We start from the raw sequence: 18,730 nt of genomic DNA, 5'->3' as shown, positions 1-18,730 counted from the left end.
GCCTAACCCGGAGCTTTACTGCACCTGGATTTACAAACCCAGGTGGTTTTTACAACCCTCTGGGCTGTGAATGTGTCTGCCCTGACAAAGAGATTCACAGAATGCTGGGTCACTCCCACTTTTAAGGAATTGCCGCTGCCTGTTGCCCGCCCAGTGCTTTCCGAGACGTACCTGGAGGAGGCTCAGGCTCCTTCCCTGCTCACCGGGGGCTGTGGGGTGGGAAGTGTCCAGCACAGGGCATGGCTGGGATGTGATGGCAAACTGGTGATCAGGGTCCTCTCACCCAACGCACTGCGGTGTCCCAGGGCTGCAGGGACAGAAAAGAATCTGGAGCACTGCCTGGAGCCCATGGAGCTGTCTGGGAGCCCGTCTTTGGCCGGGGCCACCCTGCAGCAAGCCCCGAACCTGTGGCTGTGCTCCCACACTTCTGGCCCAGGGACACACCAGGAAGGGTGGCTGAGCCGAGTGGCCCCAGGCTGGGGTCCCCGGCAGTGTGTGCCGAGTGCCAGGGCCGCGCCTCTGCCCATGCCCACACACCTTCCCCCACTACCCTGTCTGAAACCAGAACTTCCTCCCTGGCAAACCCTTGGTCGGGAGTCTGGGTGGGGAACAATCACTGTGTTCCCACCCAACCCTTGGATTTAAAATTGGGAGAGGGGAGCTGCTGTTCTGCCCCTGAAAGCTGGCGCTGATGGAACCTGCAGCCTCTGCATGCCCCCAGAGCCTGTGCCCCCTTGCCAGCCTGCCAATTCACCCATGCCCCCATCCCTGGTGCCAGTGAGACCACCCAGCACTCACCTGCCCATAACCTACCTGCCCAGCACCTGTGTGCCTGGTTCGGCCCAGCGCTGGCCCCAGTCATGGACCCGCAGTGGGGCAGGAAGGGGATGCGATCTCTGTGCCAAGCTCTGTGCCAATCCCCGTGCTGGGGGGTGTGTGCAGCACTGTGTGAGTCCCACAGGCCCCCCCAGTGCTGGTTGGCAGCCAGACAGAGCAGGGGAAGTGCTCAGGTGTGCTCAGCTGTGCCGGCAGTGCCGGTTTGCCTCCCGCAGAGCCCGGCACCCTTGCCAGCCCCCAGGATGCCAACCCCCTGCGTCACAGCTGGGTCCTGCCCCATGTGGGCGCAGGGCGTTGGACCTGACAGCACCCGGCTCCCACCTGGGGTGCAAACTCAGCAGAACCACTTTTCCTGGGGGGGGCTCTGCCTCTTTTGGTCCCTGGGGAGGGCGGTGGGACAGAGGAGCAAGGTCTGGGGTGGCCATTGCTGCTCCTCGGGGTGCCATACCGTGCCATCCCCCTGCATCACTCCATGGGATGGGGACCCTGGCATGGCCTGTCAGGTCCTGATGTGGCACTGTGTGATGTTGGGATCCCCACCTTTGACCCCAGAGTCACAGCAGCCCCAGGTCCCACCTGCACCCCAATAACACCTTAACACAGGTCCCACCTGCACCCCGTTACACCATGGGGCTGTCCCCCCTCAACCAGCAGCTCCCTGGCAGCCCCCCAGTACCCTGTGCCCCAGGCAGTACCTGTCTAGGTGGGAAAGGGCTGGAGGAAGGTGTCTGGATCCGGGCGCCTCTCGGAGCAGGGAAGCTCCTTCCCAGCCGCAGCCCTCCTGCACACCCAGGGTTTGTCTGAGGCACTGAGTGTGCGAGAGGAGGGGAAGGTGGTTGGTTCACTTCCCAGTAACTGGGTGAGTCTGGCAAACAGCTCCCGGAGAGGTTCTTGTCTGCACACATGCACACACACGCTTGGCTTGAACAACAAAGGCAGGTCAAATCCGGCAGGGAGATCAGCGGAGACGGATTCCTCCACAGGAAACACCAGCAGCTCCTTCCAGGTGATGTCCCATCCCCTGCAGGGATGGTCTGGGCACTGCAGACTCGGCAGCAAGACCAGGGACCTCGCACCGTCCCCCAGCTGTGGGCCCACCAGCAGCCATTGCTCAGAGTCCCGGATTACGCAATTGTAACCCACTTTTAAAATGATTTTGCCTTAGTAATAGTTTTGCAACAGCTCATCGGTATCTCCAACCTACAGGAACTTGCAGCCACCGCCCTGGCGGGGCCGGTGTGGCCAGATGGGACCTTTCCCACAGAGCAGGGTGGCAGCAGGGTCTCCATGCAGTGGGACCCTGCCCTGCTGCTGCCTCACGCCGCACCCCCATGGGACCTGGGACGTGTCCCTAAGGGGGTGTCCCTCTCCCCAGAGCACCGGTGGCTCCCAGGAGGCTGAGTCAGCCGCATCCCACCCTCTGCCCCATGGATCAGCCCCAACAGATGCCTGTGCCGACGTAGCCGGGCAGGAATGTGCTTCCCTTCGCCTGCGGCTCACGCGGTCTCTTGAGTGCCTCGAGGCTTCCCTGGAATCCTCCGGCACACCCTGAGGCCGGTCAGCCGTGCTCCGAGCCTCACACGGCACCTCGCCAGGGCCACCCCTCCCATGGGGACACGTCTGAAGAGCCCCGGGGTGCTTGGTGCCCGGAGAGATTTGCTCCCTGCTCTCCTGGCAGACAAGGAGCCACTTGCCAGAGGCGTTTTGGCTCCAGGAGGTCAAATGAAGCCAGTGAAGGTTTGCCAGGCTGGGGACACACAGGAATGGGAGCCCAGGAGACCCAAAGCAAACCCTGGTGGGAGCCTGGGGGCACAGGATGGGGTGAGCCTGGAAGAGGGGGCAGACACGGGCACCCCCATCCCGGATGAGAGCCAAGCAGGGTCTCCGGAGCCTTCCCTCACCCGGAGCTGCCCGGATCAGGAATTTGAGCTATGTTGTTGCAGAGAGCTGGTGTGGCAGGAGCTCGGCAGGAATCTAGGGGCTGTGGCCTGTGAGATGAAAAACCCTGGAGAGAGGGAAGTTGTCGAGAAGCACCGGCAGCTCTGGTTCCTTGCAGAGGCAGCTGCTCCCTGCCCCACGGCCAAACCCCGTGAGGGCCAGGTGAGGAGTGGGGCCGGATCACCCCTGGGCAGCCTCTTGCCTGCAGTTTTGGAATTTCAGGAGCGGCCATGTGGCCACGGTGAGAAAGTTCAGGCGCTTTTGGCACGGGCGGAAGATTTCCCTCAGGCTGCTGGGTGGGGAGTGGAAACACCCTGTGCTTTGCAGTGTTTTGAAATGCTGAGGTGGGTGTTTGGGTAACGTAAATCCATCGAAGGGCTCATCCCTGCACCCCCTCTACTGTCCTTCTGCCAGTGTGGGCACAGGGACAAGGTGCCAGCACGGTTCTGCAGACCTCAGCACCTGGGAGCCTCCAGGGATATGCCCAGGGCACGTCACGCTGCAGCCACCCTGCTCTGACACGGCAGGGTGACAGGTGAAAGGCCTCGGTGCCACATGTGAGCACCGGAACACCCAGTGACTTAGAGAGGCTCAACCTTGGCTCCTCCATAAAGGAAAAACCCAAACAGTGGAGCAGGCGGGCGCCAAACCAGCAGGGAAACATCAAAGTCCCTTTAAAAGGGTCTTAAACAGGGCATGGCAGGATTGTGCCTGCCAACAGCTGTCCCCCTCCAGGGCCACATCCCCAGGGATGACACTCCCCCGCAAGAGCAGGGGCACAGGAGTCATGGGATCCTGGGAGCCAGCAGCCGGGGCTGGACATAAATCAGGGACTTTCGCCTCAATTCCCAGCAAACAGGCGGGTTTTGGCCAGGGAAGAAACGAGCCCAAGCTGGGAAGGCCAAGCTACCCCTGACCTGTGCACGCAATCCCCTCCACATCCCTGCCTGGGCTGGAGTTAGTGGTGGGTTTCTTTAAAATCCCCTCACCCCAAGATTTAGGAGGTCCTCTGGGACCCCGCAAGCAAATACAGGGAATTTCCTGTGTGATGACGCAAAATCTGGGAAATATTCAGCTTTTATTGTGGCACAACCCCTGGTTTGCTGGCACTGGTACTGCCTCTGTGTCCCAGGAGGTGTCCCAGCATCCAGCCCCCTGTTTTTGCAGCACCAGTGGGGGGAACACATCAAAAGAAGCAGCCGAACGCTCCTGTTTTTCCAGCCAACCACTACCTATCCCAAGCCTGGATGGTGCAAGACACCCAGAGCTCTGCAATATTTGCTCCGAGCATGACAAAACGGCACAACAACATCCAGCAACTGGATCTTCAGGTGTCTCGCAATGGGCAGCAGCTCCAGCTGTGCTTTGATGTGCAGAAGTGGGACAGGGTGGTTTTTCTGGGGCTCATCTCTGTCCCGATTAGCGCCTGCAGAGGGGAACACCTCGGGATTTCACTCAGCAGCCTGGAGCAGGAGCGGCCAACCTTGCTGGAAAACAAACAGCCCAGCCCATGCTCTTTCAATCGGGGCAATGGCTCGCACACAAAGAACAGCTTGTGTCCTCTGACATTACAGGCTTCATAAAGAAAACTTTCAGGTGGATAATCCAGCAACAGGAGTGGACGGAAGGAAGGCAGTGCCAGCACAGCTTCCCCTAAGAAGTGGAAAAAAATCTGTCTGTATTTCACCTTCTGCCTCTCTGACCCCAAAGATCCCCAAACTCACTGGTGTCAGCACAAGGAGCTGCTGTGCGCTTAGACAGTTCTGTGTCGGTGGCTGGGATCTCCCCAGGGCTTCTCCACCATCCTCACCCTCATCAGTGGCTGGTTCATTCCCTGCCCTCCCATCCAGCAGTGCTGTAGCCCTGCCTGCTCTTGGCTTCCCTTCAGCCCTGCCTGTCCTCGGCATCCCCCTGGCCACAGTGGCCCCTCTGCCTCCCCCTCCAGCACATCCAGCTGGTCCTCTCCCCAGGATGGGCGGTGGGAAGCTCAGTTTTGCCCACAGAGGGTCTCAGCTGGCTCACTGCAATGATCTGTCACTGAGAATGGCCTCAGCCACAAATGACACAGCGATGGTGTTCCCTCACCCCCTGTGCCACTTCCTTTGGGACAGAGCCAGGGAGTGCTGGCACCATTGCTGCTCATGGAAAAAATAATTATCACACCCTCGAAGTAAAGGAAAACCAGTAACAGATTGTGCTGCATGTTCAATGTTAATGTTACTTGTGAGTGCATTTGCCATGAAATTATTGTTAATTATTCATGCCAGCTAACGCTCAGCTCCCTCTGATGGCCTCGGAAGTGGCAGCACTGCCCATGTCACGGCCGAACGCGAAGTATTACAACAATAAACGAGATCAGATTTTGCCATTTAATGTTATTGTTTAATCAGTGGTTGGGTGTTTTTCCTCTCCTGTGTTTGGCTGTTTTGCTCAGGTGTTTTCCCCCGGCCAGGCAGGATGATCCAGCAGCCCACGGCGGGCGCTGCCTGCCCAGCCAGATCCTCATGCCTGCACTTTGCCGCGGTGGCTGCGGCACCAGGGACCTGCTCTTGTCCCCACTCAACTAATGAATGTTATTAATGACGATTGCATCAGTCTGAGGTGGCCCTCTCACCCACTGAGTAGCTGATGTAGGGTGAGACATAGGAAGAGGGGTTTCCTGGGGGATCAGGGTGTCTGTCCTGGCTGCTCCAGGCTCAGAGTCTGGGCACCACTGTCAGTTCACAGCTGCCCCAGAGCTGCTGGTCCCTGTCACTCCCAGGAACAGCATGTGTCCTACAGCCCCTGCTTTACCCCAAATTCAGCAGGATGATGTAAAGTGCCTTTCCCGGGACAGGAGAAGCAGAGACCCCTCAGGCACAGCCCAGCTCCAAGGTGCTGCCACCCTCAGCGCTCCTGCATTGGGGCACGGAGGAGGAAGAGCAGGATGGAGTTGTAGGCCAGGTGAGCGGTTCCTGCTTTCTCCTGGGCAGCTCTAGGAACGAGCCTCATCCTTGGACAGCGTGCTGGGGCAGGAGGCTGTGAGTGGGATGGCGGCCGTAGGGGGTTTGTAGTCCACCCCATGGAACACCTGCCCGCCCGTGCCCACGGGGTCAGCGCAGGAGACGGGGCAGTCGTGGCTGTGCCGCCGGCTGTCCCCCCCGCCGGCCTCCAGGTGCTCGCGGCACCGCTTCCCGATCAGGTAGGCGACCTCGATGAGGCTCAGCACAATGCAGACGCAGGCGGTGACCACCATGAAGAGGGTGAAGATGTTCTTCTCGGTGGGCCGGGAGATGAAGCAGTCCACCACGTTGGGGCAGGGCGGCAGCTCACACTTCACCACCCGGGGCAGGGTGTAGTTCTTGTACAAGCGGTAGAAGACGTAGAGGAAGACCATGTCCACGCCGGCCTTGAAGATGAGGCTGAACAGGTACGTCCACCAGAGCCCGCCCCGCTTCTTGCCGGGGTTGGGGTAGATGCGGCGATAGTTGTCCCCGCTGGCCTCACGGAGCCTCTGCTCCTTGGCCTCCCGGTATGCCACATGCATGAGGACCAGGAAGGACGGACACGTCACCAGGATGAGCTGCAGGGCCCAGAGGCGGATGTGGGAGATGGGGAAGAAGTGGTCGAAGCAGACGTTGGTGCAGCCCGGCTGCCGCGTGTTGCAATCAAAGTCCTTGTGGTCATCGCTCCAGACCCGCTCGGCCGCCACCAGGTAGACCAGCAGGCGGAAGATGAAGACGAGGGAGAGCCAGATGCGGCCAAAGGCTGTGGAGTACTGGTTGATGCCTCTGAGGAGCTTCTCGAACGACCCCCAGTTCATGGCTCCCTGATCCCGTTAGCCGGCCTGGGAAGAGAGAACATACTGTGACGCTGTAGAAGCAGTAAGAGGTACCCATAAGAGCCCCTGTGTGCCTCCTAGGACCATCTCTGACCCGTGCTGGCACTCGGGGACACACTGACACGTGCCCAGCACAGACCTGGTCCGGGTGGTGCATCTCTTCCAAGCACCGTCCCCCACTCTGCGAACACGGGGACTCGGCGACGCTTGGGGCTTCTGCCACAGCCACAGCATCCTCCAGCCACCACCAGGTCCAGCCCACGGCTCGGCCCCCATCCCGCCCCAGCTCCCGCCTCGTTGCCCAGGTATTTGTTATTAATTTTCCTGACGTTACCAGCCTGGCCCAGGCGGGCAACAAATAGGAGCAGCCGGGGCGTGACTCACCCGGCTGCGCTGCCGCGTCCTCTCCCATCACTGGAATCTGCCGTCACCTCCGTGCTCCCCCGGGCAGTGCAGGAGGAGCCCTGTGCCACTGCTCCTTGTCCCCACGCCGTGCCCACGCACCGGGGAGCCCACGGCAGGGCAGAGGCTGGGCTGGGCTGGGGGGCTGCACAGCCCCTGCGATGCCGAGGAGCTGCCGTGGGGCCGGGCAGCCAAAACAACCAATTTTCACAAGCCCCACGCCGCTGCATGGCCGAATTGACCCCGGCTCGCATCGTGCCGGACAAACACACCCCACGCGCCGTGGAGCTGCAGCGAGCAGGACTCCCAGGGCTGCGTTTGGCACTGGCTCTCCTTAAATATTTTACCTACCAGTGAAATAACAAGATTCCCCCTCGCCGGGGGGGCTCTCGGGGGTAAACACATCCCCTGCTCTGCACAGCCCATCCAGTGCACCCACCTGCAGGACTGGAGTGACCACGGGCGCTCCCGGTTCTCGTCCCTCCCGTGGGAGCCGGCGGCTCCCGTCTCACGGTGGATCCCTGGAGGAACATGCAAACCTCAGATTCCTCCTTCCCTGTGCACTCCTCCGGCAGCAGCCCAGGCCGTGCCCATCTCCCTGGTGTCAGACGCACTTCCCCAGCGCCCTCCCCACCTCCCCAGGGCCGGGGGTCGCGGCAGAGGAGGGTCCCCAGGCCGCTCACCTGCGGCTGTCCCTCGGCGGCGCTGCTGCGGGTCGGCGCCTGCCCAGGGCAGGAACGCAGCGCCCGGTGCAAGAGACAGCACATGAGTCACCCCCGCGCTCCTGGGAGCGAGGAGGAGATTCCCGGGGGAAGGGATGAGGCTCCAGGCAGATCCCCACGTGTCCCATGGAATGCCAGATTTCCCGAGGCGAAGGGCGGCCCCGCAGCGCTGCCGTGCGGGGTAGGGCTGAGCCGGCTGCTCCGCCGTGGGGAAGGGTGGGAGCTCAGGGCTGCCTGCCCTCAGCTGCTGCTGTCCAGCACAACCCGGGGTCCCTCCATGCCTTCCCTGCACCCATCCCCCTTGCTCCAAAGTGGCCGAAGCTCTGGGAACCCCCGCCCACGGCACCGGGGGCCTCTCAGCCGAACACCGCCCTTTATAATCCTTTTTTATTGAAACTTTGCACCATGGCAGTAATTTAGCAGAGCCTTTATCCCTCACTACCCTCTGATGAATGGGTGGCAGCTGATTATTTCACTGGCAATTAATTAACTGCTTACCTGTGCTCCCCTCACCTCCAAGCTGCACAAGTCTCTTTCCCATCACTCCTCCTTGATACCAGAATCTGGAGCCCTCCCAAGATGAGCTCCCAGCTCAGAGAACTCCCTCTTTAAGGTCTGACCCCCATCTCAGAGCTCTGGGGCACAGGGACGGGGGGCAGAGGAGAGGGCGTCCGAGGAGAAGATGCGGGGTGCAGGAGTTCATGTACGGCTGGAGTCATTTGAGGAGCAAACACACGTTTCATTTGCAATTCTGCTGGGGTTTAAAAAAAAATGTAGAGAAACAAATCTAAACAGCTGTAAAGTAAATTACCAGTGTTTGCGGATGGCTCCAGGGAAGAGTTCTGCAGTTTGAAATCAAACAAGCCCATTTTTATTTTTTTTAACATGCCTGTGTAGTGGCTGTGCCGGGAAGGGGGTTCCCAGGGGCTGTGTCCCCCCAAGGGCAGGCAGGGAGGGCCCAGAGCAGCACCCATCCACCAGCACCCAGTGGTGGATGGGGGGACCTTCTGCCCCAGGTACCCCTAATTTTGTGGGTGTCAGAAGTGGCTCTTTGTGTTTTTCTGGGTTAAAATCTCCTCTTAAAAAAAAAAAAATCCTCTCTTTTGGGGAGCTGCCAGGTGTGATGGGCAGTTTCTGCTCTGGGTAGAGCCCCCTCCAGCCCTCCACAGGTGAGTCCCCAGCGCAGGGGACACAAAGGTGTATTAATGGCAGCACTTTATCTTCCAGGAACAAGCCCCATTAGTACATTTTCACTACAACATGAAATATTAATAACACTTTGCATTTATATAGCGTCATTCATCCCGCAGTCACCAGCCAAGCCGCTGACATGAATCAAACACCGCAGAGGCTCCGGAGGAGACAGGTAAACGGGATTAGACCCATTTTCCTGCTGCACACACTGAGGCACAGGCTTCTCTCCAGGTCACTGATGACACTGAGGACGGACAAAACCCAAACACACGAGGCATGAGGCTGCTCTGACCTGGGCTTCCTCCTCCTGCAGCTGGTATTCGCTGTTCCTGATACTGTGCTGACAGTGCAGGGAGGGGAGTTAGGAAACCTGTCAGCCCACGGAGAGCCAGGCCCTGACAGAACCCGAGGGCTCCAGCAGCATGGAAGAGCGAGCAGAAAACCAGTGGGGAAAGAAAGGGCTCTTTTAATCTTATTAAAGAGCCTTGTATTTAAACCCTCCTCCAGCTCCGTGGCACAGGGTGATTGCAAAGGCTTTACACACCAGCTCAGCAGGACTCGCTCCTGCTGCCGGAGACGCTGCATGCAGATGCTGGTTAGCAGGGCGGAATCCCATGATTGATGATGGATAAGGGCAGACAAACAACTCCTGGGCAAAGCTACGGAGCGGTGCTGAGCGCAGGGAAGGGGTGTGGGCACAGCCCGGCCTCCCACTGCTCGCTGTCCCCAGCACCATTGTTATTCCGTGAAGAAGGCACCTTGTTTGCAGATAATTAAAAAACCCCAAACAGATTAGTGAAAATTAGACACACAGAGCAGGCTGGATGTGGGCTCAGCCACCGGGAGAGTCCCGTGAGCATCGCTGGCTGCTGCTTCCAAACCGGCTGCTCCGCGCCTGGCTCAGCCCCGGGACCCCTTTCCTCAGCCCCGTGGCTGCACCGCCAGCTGCATTCCCCGTCCCACGGGATTGTTTAGAAGTTTTTCCACTGAAAACCCGCGTTCCAGGAGTATCTGGATGAGAGCAGGCAAACACCCTCCCAAGCCTAGCCCCGGTCGTGGCCGTCTAACACGGCCAGCACCCATTAATCTTACGTTTATACGTGAGGCTGCAGGGAGTAACCTCATTTCTAGGGAGACCTTAATTAATCACCGACTCAAACTGCCTCGATGAGATGGGTTTTCTACCGAGGAGATAAATTCACATGGTCAGCAGTGGCTGAGGATGAGGATGAGGTTAGCAGGGACCTAAATCACGGCAGCTGATGGTGCTGAGCAGAGCGGGGGACAGGGCGAGCAGGGGACAGGGCACGTCTGTCCTTCCTCTGCACCGGGAGGCGGATGAATGGGGCACAGGGGAGGTGCTGCTGTGGCTCTTTGCCCCTAAAAAGGCAGAAATAAGAGTGTTCTCAGCCTCTGCAGACCATGACCCTGCAGTGGTGGCAAGGGAAAGACGGGGAGGACAAATTCCTAAGCAGGAGGGGACCGTGGGCAGTCACACAGCCCCAAAACCCAGGCGGGGAGGGGTTGGGGGACTTGATGCCCTCACAGTAGGAGCAGAGTCCAACTCAGTGCTCAACCCCGCTGACTGTCAGGGACGGACCCATTAGTGCCTGTTTCGGGTTGTTTGGCCAAATAATCACCGTGCAAAGGACATCGTCGCCCTTGCCACTGACCTTGGCGGCCTCCAAATGGGCGACCGGCAGGTCAAAGTCTTTATATCCCATTACCAGTCTCCTGAGTCACGCCTGTCTCCTGGCAAGTTACATTCTTTTCAGATGGCAGCTAAACGGGAAAGAGGTCGCGCTCCCAATACGGCGACAATAGGACATGACAGCACTTTTCTGAGTGATTAAGCCTCAGGTGATGTCGGGGCTACGAGACAAGTGGCTGAAGGCTGAAAGACTTTAATCACCTCGGACACGGCATTGCATCCTCGCACTCCATCCTGCCAGGGTGGGTTTTTGGTGCGAAACAGGAGCGATAATAAAAATAATCCAGCCCAGCCTGCGCACCCACCCGTTAGTTATCCGTGCTGCTGTTAATAACCAGCCCGGGCAGCCTGTTGGCCCTCAAAGAGCCTTCTGCAATAAATCAGCCCTGATGCTTTAAAATAACTGTCGGGGGCCGCCGGAGCTGACACTAGATGGCATTGGGAGAACGCGCCGCGCGGCACCGCCGCCTCCCCCGGAACAGCCTGGCAAAACAGAGCAGAAAACTCAGGATGACGGAGCAGAAAATGTCTCAGCCGGGGAGAGGCCACCAGTTCACCTCCATCCTCACACCCACCAGTTCATCTCCATCCTCACATCCACCAGTTCATCTCCATTCTCACATCCACCAGTTCACCTTCATCCTCACATCCACCAGTTCATCTCCATCCTCACACCCCCCAGCTCTCCTGCATCCTCACACCCACCAGTTCATCTCCATCCTCACATCCACCAGTTCACCTCCATACTCAACCCCCCAGTTCATCTCCATCCTTACATCCACCAGTTCTCCTCCATCCTCATACCCACCAGCTCTCCTCCATCCTCACATCCACCAGTTCACCTCCATACTCAACCCACCAGTTCTCCTCCATCCTCATATCCACCAGTTCACCTTCATTCTCAGGCCACCAGCTCAACTCCATCCTCACATCCACCAGCTCAGCTCCATCCTCACACTCCCCAGCTCTCCTCCATCCTCATATCCACCAGTTCACCTCCATCCTCACATCCACCAGTTCACTTCCATCCTCACACCCACCAACTCACCTCCAGCATCTCACCTGCCTTGAGACCACGATGGTGGGGCAGAGCTCAGGGTGTTTTACCGTTTCTCTGAGCTAATAAAATAATTTGTCCCCACATTATTTTTTTTCCCCAGGGCTGGGGCCTGGACAGAGCCATGCTTGTGGCTCCCCAGAGCCCGGCTGCCCCTGCTGGGCACCAGCACAGCCCTTTGGGACTCGTTGTGCCCTTACCTGGCAGGGGTAGGTGCACCTGGGCACCTGCAGAAGGGATGGTGATGAGGAGTGGGGCTTTAAAATGAGTCCCAAACCCCAAATGATGCTGCTGCCCCATCCATCCCCTGCTGACCCCAGCATCCTGCCAGCTCCCTTCACACAGAAGGGTTTTCCTGCTGCAGCCTGGGCTCGTGCTTCCCCATGCCCCAATCAACCTCTCCCTGCAGATCAGCCCGTTTGTCTGTCTGTCCATCCACCCCTCTGCGTCTCGCTCACGCCTGGGTGCATCCCTGTCTCCAGGGCTGGTGCAGACAGGTCCCTCCTGGGAACAACCCCGGGGATATTCTCAGTGCAGCAGCACAGCTCACTCACCCTCCCAGACCTGCAGCCCGGCTTGGAGCCAGAAGCCGTTTGCAGGCACTGGGATCAGTCTGGCTTTCTCCCCATCACTCCTGTCTCATTCTACCTGTCAGAGCCTGTCTCTCCTTCCCCCAAATCACCTCCCGCACCCCACTGAGCCGAGCTGACTTTGCCTCTCAATGCTGCATTGTGCCGGCAGCCCAGAGCCACAATAGAGCTCCTGATTGCAGCTCCCTCCCTCCCCCAAGCCAGCCCTGGCCTCGCGTGTCGGCCCCGCTGGCAGCACATGGCACACGGCCCTGCCACAGCCCACCCTCCCCTCCCCTCCCGGGGGCACCCCAAAAGCCTCCATCCTCTGGAAAACGGCACACAGTTGGATTTTATGTCACTGTTCGTGCCGGGGAGAGCTGTTGGGGTGGTGCTACAGGTTTTGGGGTGTGCCTACCCCAGATTACCCCCATGTTGTGGGGCTGGGGCTCTCCTCCCCTGTTGTCCCTGCAGGGTAAAACACAGCAGAGCCAAAACTCAAACCCTCTCACAGGCGCCTGAGCTGGGGAGCTCCGCTTCTTTGGGGTTCTCTGCCCAGGCAGCCTGACGCTATAGGATTCTTCCAAAGGCTAAAAACTTTCTTGCACTGTAAGGACAATACTCCATTAAAAACAACCCATCACCCCTCTCAGCTGGCTTGCACCTCTCCTGGAAACTCGGGGCAGCAGAACTGAACTCTGAAAAGGGCCCAGACTTGGCTTGAAGCAAGAGATTTCACATCATCATGTCTTAAAATGTCAGCACTTTAATTAGCTCCATCTGAAGCTGGAGTGGGTTTGTCACCCCTCTCTGTTTTCGGTTCAGGTTGAGAAATTTGCTCAGGCTGACCTTTTCCCTCCCAGACCCAAAAAAAGTTCCCAATCCATATTGGCATTTCCTAAAAATAGGACAAAATAGCCCCCCAAAAATACCAGCCAGCTGTAGGGATGATGTTGTGCAGCATCACGCCAATGCAGGGAAAAGGACTTCAGCTGTGAGATGCCTGCCCTGGGAGAGCTGAGGGGATGTTCCCAGGTTCTTGTGTCAGGTTTTTCCCTTTTATCTCCTTCAGACACTGCTGCCAGGCCCCCTTTCTCCAAAGGGAACCCCCCAGTTTTCTCAGATCAAGGTGTCCCCAGCTCAGTGTTTTCTACAGCACCACTTAAATCTCCATCTCACCCACCCTTTTCATTTTATTTTTTGTACCTGTAGGGCTGCTGGAGCCGTAACTTACACTCCAGGGTAATTTCTTGCTCTAAAGGATACAGTGAACTTCTTTGCAATTTGTTGGCCAGCTGGGGACGCTTCTCCAGGTGGGATACGCTGGGTAATTATTCGATATCAGCTGCTGGAGATGGAGGTTCGAGCCCGCTTATGTTCTGCATGCGTGTGATAAATTAATGAAAACAAAGCCAGAGGAAGCACCTGAAAAAACAGAGGGAAGTGGGAGGCCACGATGCCCCACTGCAGCTGTTGGGCTTGGAAATCACGGTGCTGAGGTGTCACAACACCTCGAAGGGCTCTGCTCCCCACACCAGGCTGTCTCCAGCATGACCTCCAAGAGCAGAAGCCACCAAAAGCCAATGACCATATCAGGAAGGGTCACAGGTGTGTCCACCATTGCGATGGCTGGGTGCTGTGGGGGGCTCAGGGATGGTGGGTTTGGGTCTGGCCTTGGCCAGGCGCCCATTGAGCACTTCCTGGGGGATGGGCCGGTGCTGTCGCTCTGCCCTCTCGGAATGGCAGAGCAGCAGTTGTTCTCCTTCGCAGAGCGAGGCAAAGCTCCAAGCTGGAGAAATGCCTTCCTCAGAGCCTGATAATTCTTCAGCACGTCAGAGGAAGAAGAGCGGCATCAAAAGCATCCTCGCTGCCTCCCCGCTCATTGACGGCGAGCCCGGAGCCCTGGCCTCGCGGTGCTCGGGCTTTGGTGGAGTGTGACACTCATCTGCGGCGTGCCACGCAATTATGGCTCGGGAAAGGAAGGGGCAGATCACCCCGGGCGGGGGAAGAATGAGAGCCAGCCGCCTTTCATCCGCACCCCACCGGCCGCCGCCTGCCGCTCGCTATTCTTATCCCTCCTGATCAAGGCGAAGCGTTTCCTCCTCCTGCCATTGAAGCCCAGAGCCCCGACACCGCTCGGGCAGCGCGGGGAACCGGCGGCTGCGCCGAGCTGGGATGGGCCTCCCCGGCCCCACGCTGCGGGGCACAACCCCGCCGGGATGGCTTTCAAGCACAGAGAGCACCTTGAGGGGACGGGCATTGATGTGGAGATGCAGGTACAGCTCCGGCACTTCCCGCCCGCCGGGGAAGGTCAGCCTTGGTTCACGCTTGATGTGGGAAATGCCGGAGTGAAGGCGAAGGCGGCGGCGGAGGGACCGGTCCTGCACCTGCGTTGGTGCCACACAGAGGTCGTTCCTTAGGGAAGAGGAGGAGAGGAGCTCTGGCAGGGAAATTTGGTCATTGGGATTTAAAAATTCCCTTGTGCTTTCATGAGAGAGACTCGGGCTCTTGTTTCCTTCTTGGGTGACTTTGCCCCCAGCTCTAGTCCTTGTGAGAAAAAGAAGATCCCATGAGTTGCAATGGCAAGTGACCACTTGAGGTTATGTCCTGCTGCCCTGGAAGAGGATGGAAGTTGTTACTAGCACCAGCCATGGTGCCTTGGTGGCAAGGAGAAACACTTCCCCAGGAGCCTGTGTCCATCCCATCCCCACGGCAGGGGCCGGTGGCCAGGCCAGATGGTGTAACACAAGGGCAGCCAGTGCCTGAAGAAGGTAACTGGACCCATCTCTGCTAAAGTGAGGCCAAATCAGCAGAGCCATCCCAGGGACCAGGAGGCTCTGAGCACCACACTGCCCTGGTGATGCTCACAGCTCACATCTGCTGCAGGAGCACTTCCCTCGTGCAGCAGACAGGCGTTGCTGGTCCTTCCAGGCTGCCTTTGCCACTTTCTGGTGCTTACAAACTGCTCCAGGAATTAACCGAACCCAAGGTTTCTGGAGATGCTGGAAGAGCACACCAGGGAACACTGGGTAGGTCTCCAAAAGGCAGCTTTCCCTGCCCTCAGGAGCAGAGCCAAGCCAGGACTGCAGCCCCCAAACAACCCCAGGCTGGCATGGGGAGACCACACCAAACTCAACTTTCTCCACCACCATGTCTGGTGCTCCCACCTCTCCCCCAGCCTGTCTGGAAACAGAGGCTTTGGAGTTCATTCTGTGTGTCAACAGAGCTGCAGGAAACCAGCTCCATTACCTTGAAGGATCAGGAACTCTTCCCAGATGTCAGAGATCCTGCAGAGAAATAAAAGCCCAGTAAAAATTCACCCTTTACTTTGTTCCCAGGGAACTCCTCACCACCAACCCCAAGCTCGATGAGGGCTCTGCTCATGGACGAAGCCTCGTGTTTCAGGAGCCAGGGCTACTCTCTCCCAGGCTCCAGGGTCACCCGTGCTTGGTCCTCTCAGAGTTAAGGATTTTTGGCTTGTGGCACTGGGGGTGCCCCAGCATCCTGGGGAGATGCTGAGGTGGAACGGCTCCATGGAGAGGAAAGCAGCTTGTTCCCACTCCTCCTTGCACTGGGCTCCTTGCTGCAGGTCCATGCCTGACTGCAATCAATGTAACCTTTTAAAATTAATCTACTTTCTCTCCTCTTTTGCACAAACATACAGTTGCTGAAGTTCCTCCATTTCCATGACATTTGGGAAAAAGTTGTGCCTCAGTGGAATGCTTTCTTTACACTGTAGACATCATTACTTTAAGGGGAAATGAGAGTAAAGGTGGTGGGTCTTTTTTTGTCTGTGATATTGGAAAATAAAGGTTCTTTCTCCCCCTGCACTGCTGTAAGTTCAAGCGACTGCGAAGTGGAACGAGCAGAGCAGCCAGGAGAGCTGGGGTCTGCTCCTGGTGCTCCCAGTCATCTTGCTCTGAAACCAGGGGAAAATCCCTGCTAAAAGCTCATGGCCAAAGGTCAGTCACCAGAGAGCCAGGGCAGCAGCCCCAGCATGAGCACAGGGAGCTTCTGCCTTCTGCTCTCGCTACTGATTTCTCAGTGTAAGAGGGAAATCGGGAGCAGCGGCCGCCGGGCTCTCAATCACTCACTGTGGGACAGGGGGAGGGAGCAGCTCCCGGCTGATGGATTGGGAAGGAAAGGCTGACAGCCCCAATTTACACCTCACTCTGCTTTTGGACCTAAAATACAAAATGCAGGCCTTCTTCCCTGTTTTCCAAAAGCAAAGTCCAGGTCCCACCTCACCCTCTCCAGCCCTGGAGGGTGAGGAGTGTCAGGAAAATTAATCCACAAACACCAGAGGTTTATGTCCCAAGAGGAGACAGAGGAGCCCTGTTACCTTTTTTGAATAAAGGGAGAGGCCATGGGGCATTTCCCTGGGGTCTCTCAGGTTGCTGGAGGGCGCAACCTTCTTTTATCCCAATTTCCCGGCCACATTTCCCTCTCTCTTTCCCATTGGCTGAGGTACTTGAGAGGTACAGACTCCCCAAATTGCCTAACACAGACCCCCTTCTAATGCATACCCCCTTTATTCTTTTCCTATGGAATTTATGGTTCTTCCCATTGCTTCTTTCATCTCTCAGCATCTATCTTTACCTAACAGCAGACCCACAGTTTGTTTGTAAAGACAAATCTATCTCATTCCTTTCGGGAGGGGACAAGGAGCTGTGCCCTGTGTGCCACAGGAACGGAGCTGGATCAGGATGCAAAGGGACACCTTGTCAGCCAGCTTGTTCCCACGGGCACATCCGTAAAACAGCGGAATGGAGGAGGGCAGAGGGTCTTCATCCATGGAAAGGGTGGGAGATGCTTCCTCTACCAGAGATAAACATGAATGCCCAGTCAAAGTGGACCTGTTGTGCTCCAGGCCAGCAGCCAGACCTGCAGCAGCCTCAGGGAGAGAAGGAAAAGGGTTTAAACAGCTAATTCATGCTTTGTGTTTTCCTCAGGCTCTGTGGGTGTCCCCACTGCTCACCCTCTGTCCTAAAATCCCCACTTTGTGCTCTGCATCCCTGCCTGGAACAGCCCCACTCCCACAGAGCCACCTTTGCCAGACCGACCAGGGACGCTGCCATCCCTGGAAACATCTTTCTGTGCACAGCCTCCCTGCTTTTGGGCATCTGAGGATGCAGATGTTCAGGCAGAGGACATGGGCAGGACCCCCATGGACCACACAAGGTCCCGCGTGGACCTCACAGGAGGATGGAAGGGATAGGGCAGGGCAGGGCAGGACAGCAGTGCCCAGCCAGGCATGGTGAGGCGTTCCCAGTGTCACACCATGTCCCCAGTCCCCTGGCATGTGCAGGATGGTGCCACTGCCCACACAGCCCTCCAGCCACCGCTCAGTCCCGACGTGGAAGACGGGGCTGGATTGTCTGGAACAAACCCAGCATCCTGCTCCTTCTCTTTCCCAGGCTATTTTTATCCTCCTCCCAATGACAGATTGAGGGCTTCAAAGCCCAGCCCCGTGAACTCTCTCCTGCTTCCCCGCCATGGAAATTACTGCGCGGTGGTTCAAAATGGGAGAGCAATTTGCAAAACAAATAAGTCTCCGATTAGCTAAGGAGCGTCGGGCTGACCTTACAGGGACCCCTTCATTAGGAGATACTGAGCACCGATTAACGGCTCTGGGATGGAGGGAGCCACTTCAGACTGGTTTAATGAATTAAATATATGCTCCTATTTGGCTCTTAATGTAAAAAAAATGTTAAGTACAGTAATTGTCACATTCCCGAAGTCAGTCCTCTCCCTACCTCGCAGTTCACCGAGACTTTCCCCTTCCCAGCGCCAAAGTTTAATTTGTTAATGTGCTTCTGGTATCACGGTGTTTCCCTGCATTAACGCCAGCCCATCAAAGTGTTCTGCTCGGGGAGCTCGGGAGTGCTTTCCTCCAGGTCTCCTCCTGCTCTCCAGGAACATCCCAGCATGTGGATTGCTCCAGGCCATGTCCCGGCCATCAGCTCCTTCTGGGGCTGTATCTTCTCCTCTCCTGTTTCTCCTTGTTGCGCAGGACAAGAGGAAATGGCCTCAGGCTGTGCCAGCAGAGAGTCAGGCTGGACATGAGCAGGAATTTCTGCATGGAAAAGGTGGTCAGGCCTTGGAGCTGCCCAGGGAGGTTTGGAGTCCCCCTGCCTGGAGGTGTCCAAGGAATGACTGGATGTGACACTCAGCGACAAGGTGGGGATGTGGCACAGCTTGGACTCGATGCTCTCGGAGGGCTTTTCCAACCGAAATGACTCTGTTGGGAGCAAGAGACAGAAAGGGAAAAACCAGTGACAAGGCAACAGTGGAGGAATCAAATGATTGTCCTGGCCGTGGGCTGTCCTGAAGCCCTGCCCACGGGCCTGTAAACTCACACCTTTTGTTGATGTGCCTCTGACTGATGTGTAATTTAATTACCGCATGCTTAGAAGATTAAATCCACGATTAAAAGAATTTATATGGATTAGCGCAGGATGATTTTAAATCACTGCCAGC

General features: G+C 57.4%; 1 protein-coding gene across 1 annotated transcript; it reads right to left on the bottom strand.

Moving 5' to 3' along the window:
- Positions 1–5,749: 5,749 nt before the first annotated feature.
- LOC309581704 (gap junction beta-5 protein-like) lies at positions 5,750–6,577 on the bottom strand (the record flags this gene model as incomplete). Its single annotated transcript, XM_082296440.1, has 1 exon — positions 5,750–6,577. The coding sequence occupies one exon, from the start codon at positions 6,575–6,577 to the stop codon at positions 5,750–5,752; it is 828 nt and encodes a 275-aa protein (XP_082152566.1).
- Positions 6,578–18,730: the final 12,153 nt, after the last annotated feature.

Source organism: Coloeus monedula (genome assembly GCF_965178545.1).
Source record: "Coloeus monedula genome assembly, chromosome: 24".
Taxonomy (NCBI): domain Eukaryota; kingdom Metazoa; phylum Chordata; class Aves; order Passeriformes; family Corvidae; genus Coloeus; species Coloeus monedula.
This window is presented reverse-complemented; position numbering and strand designations above follow the sequence as displayed.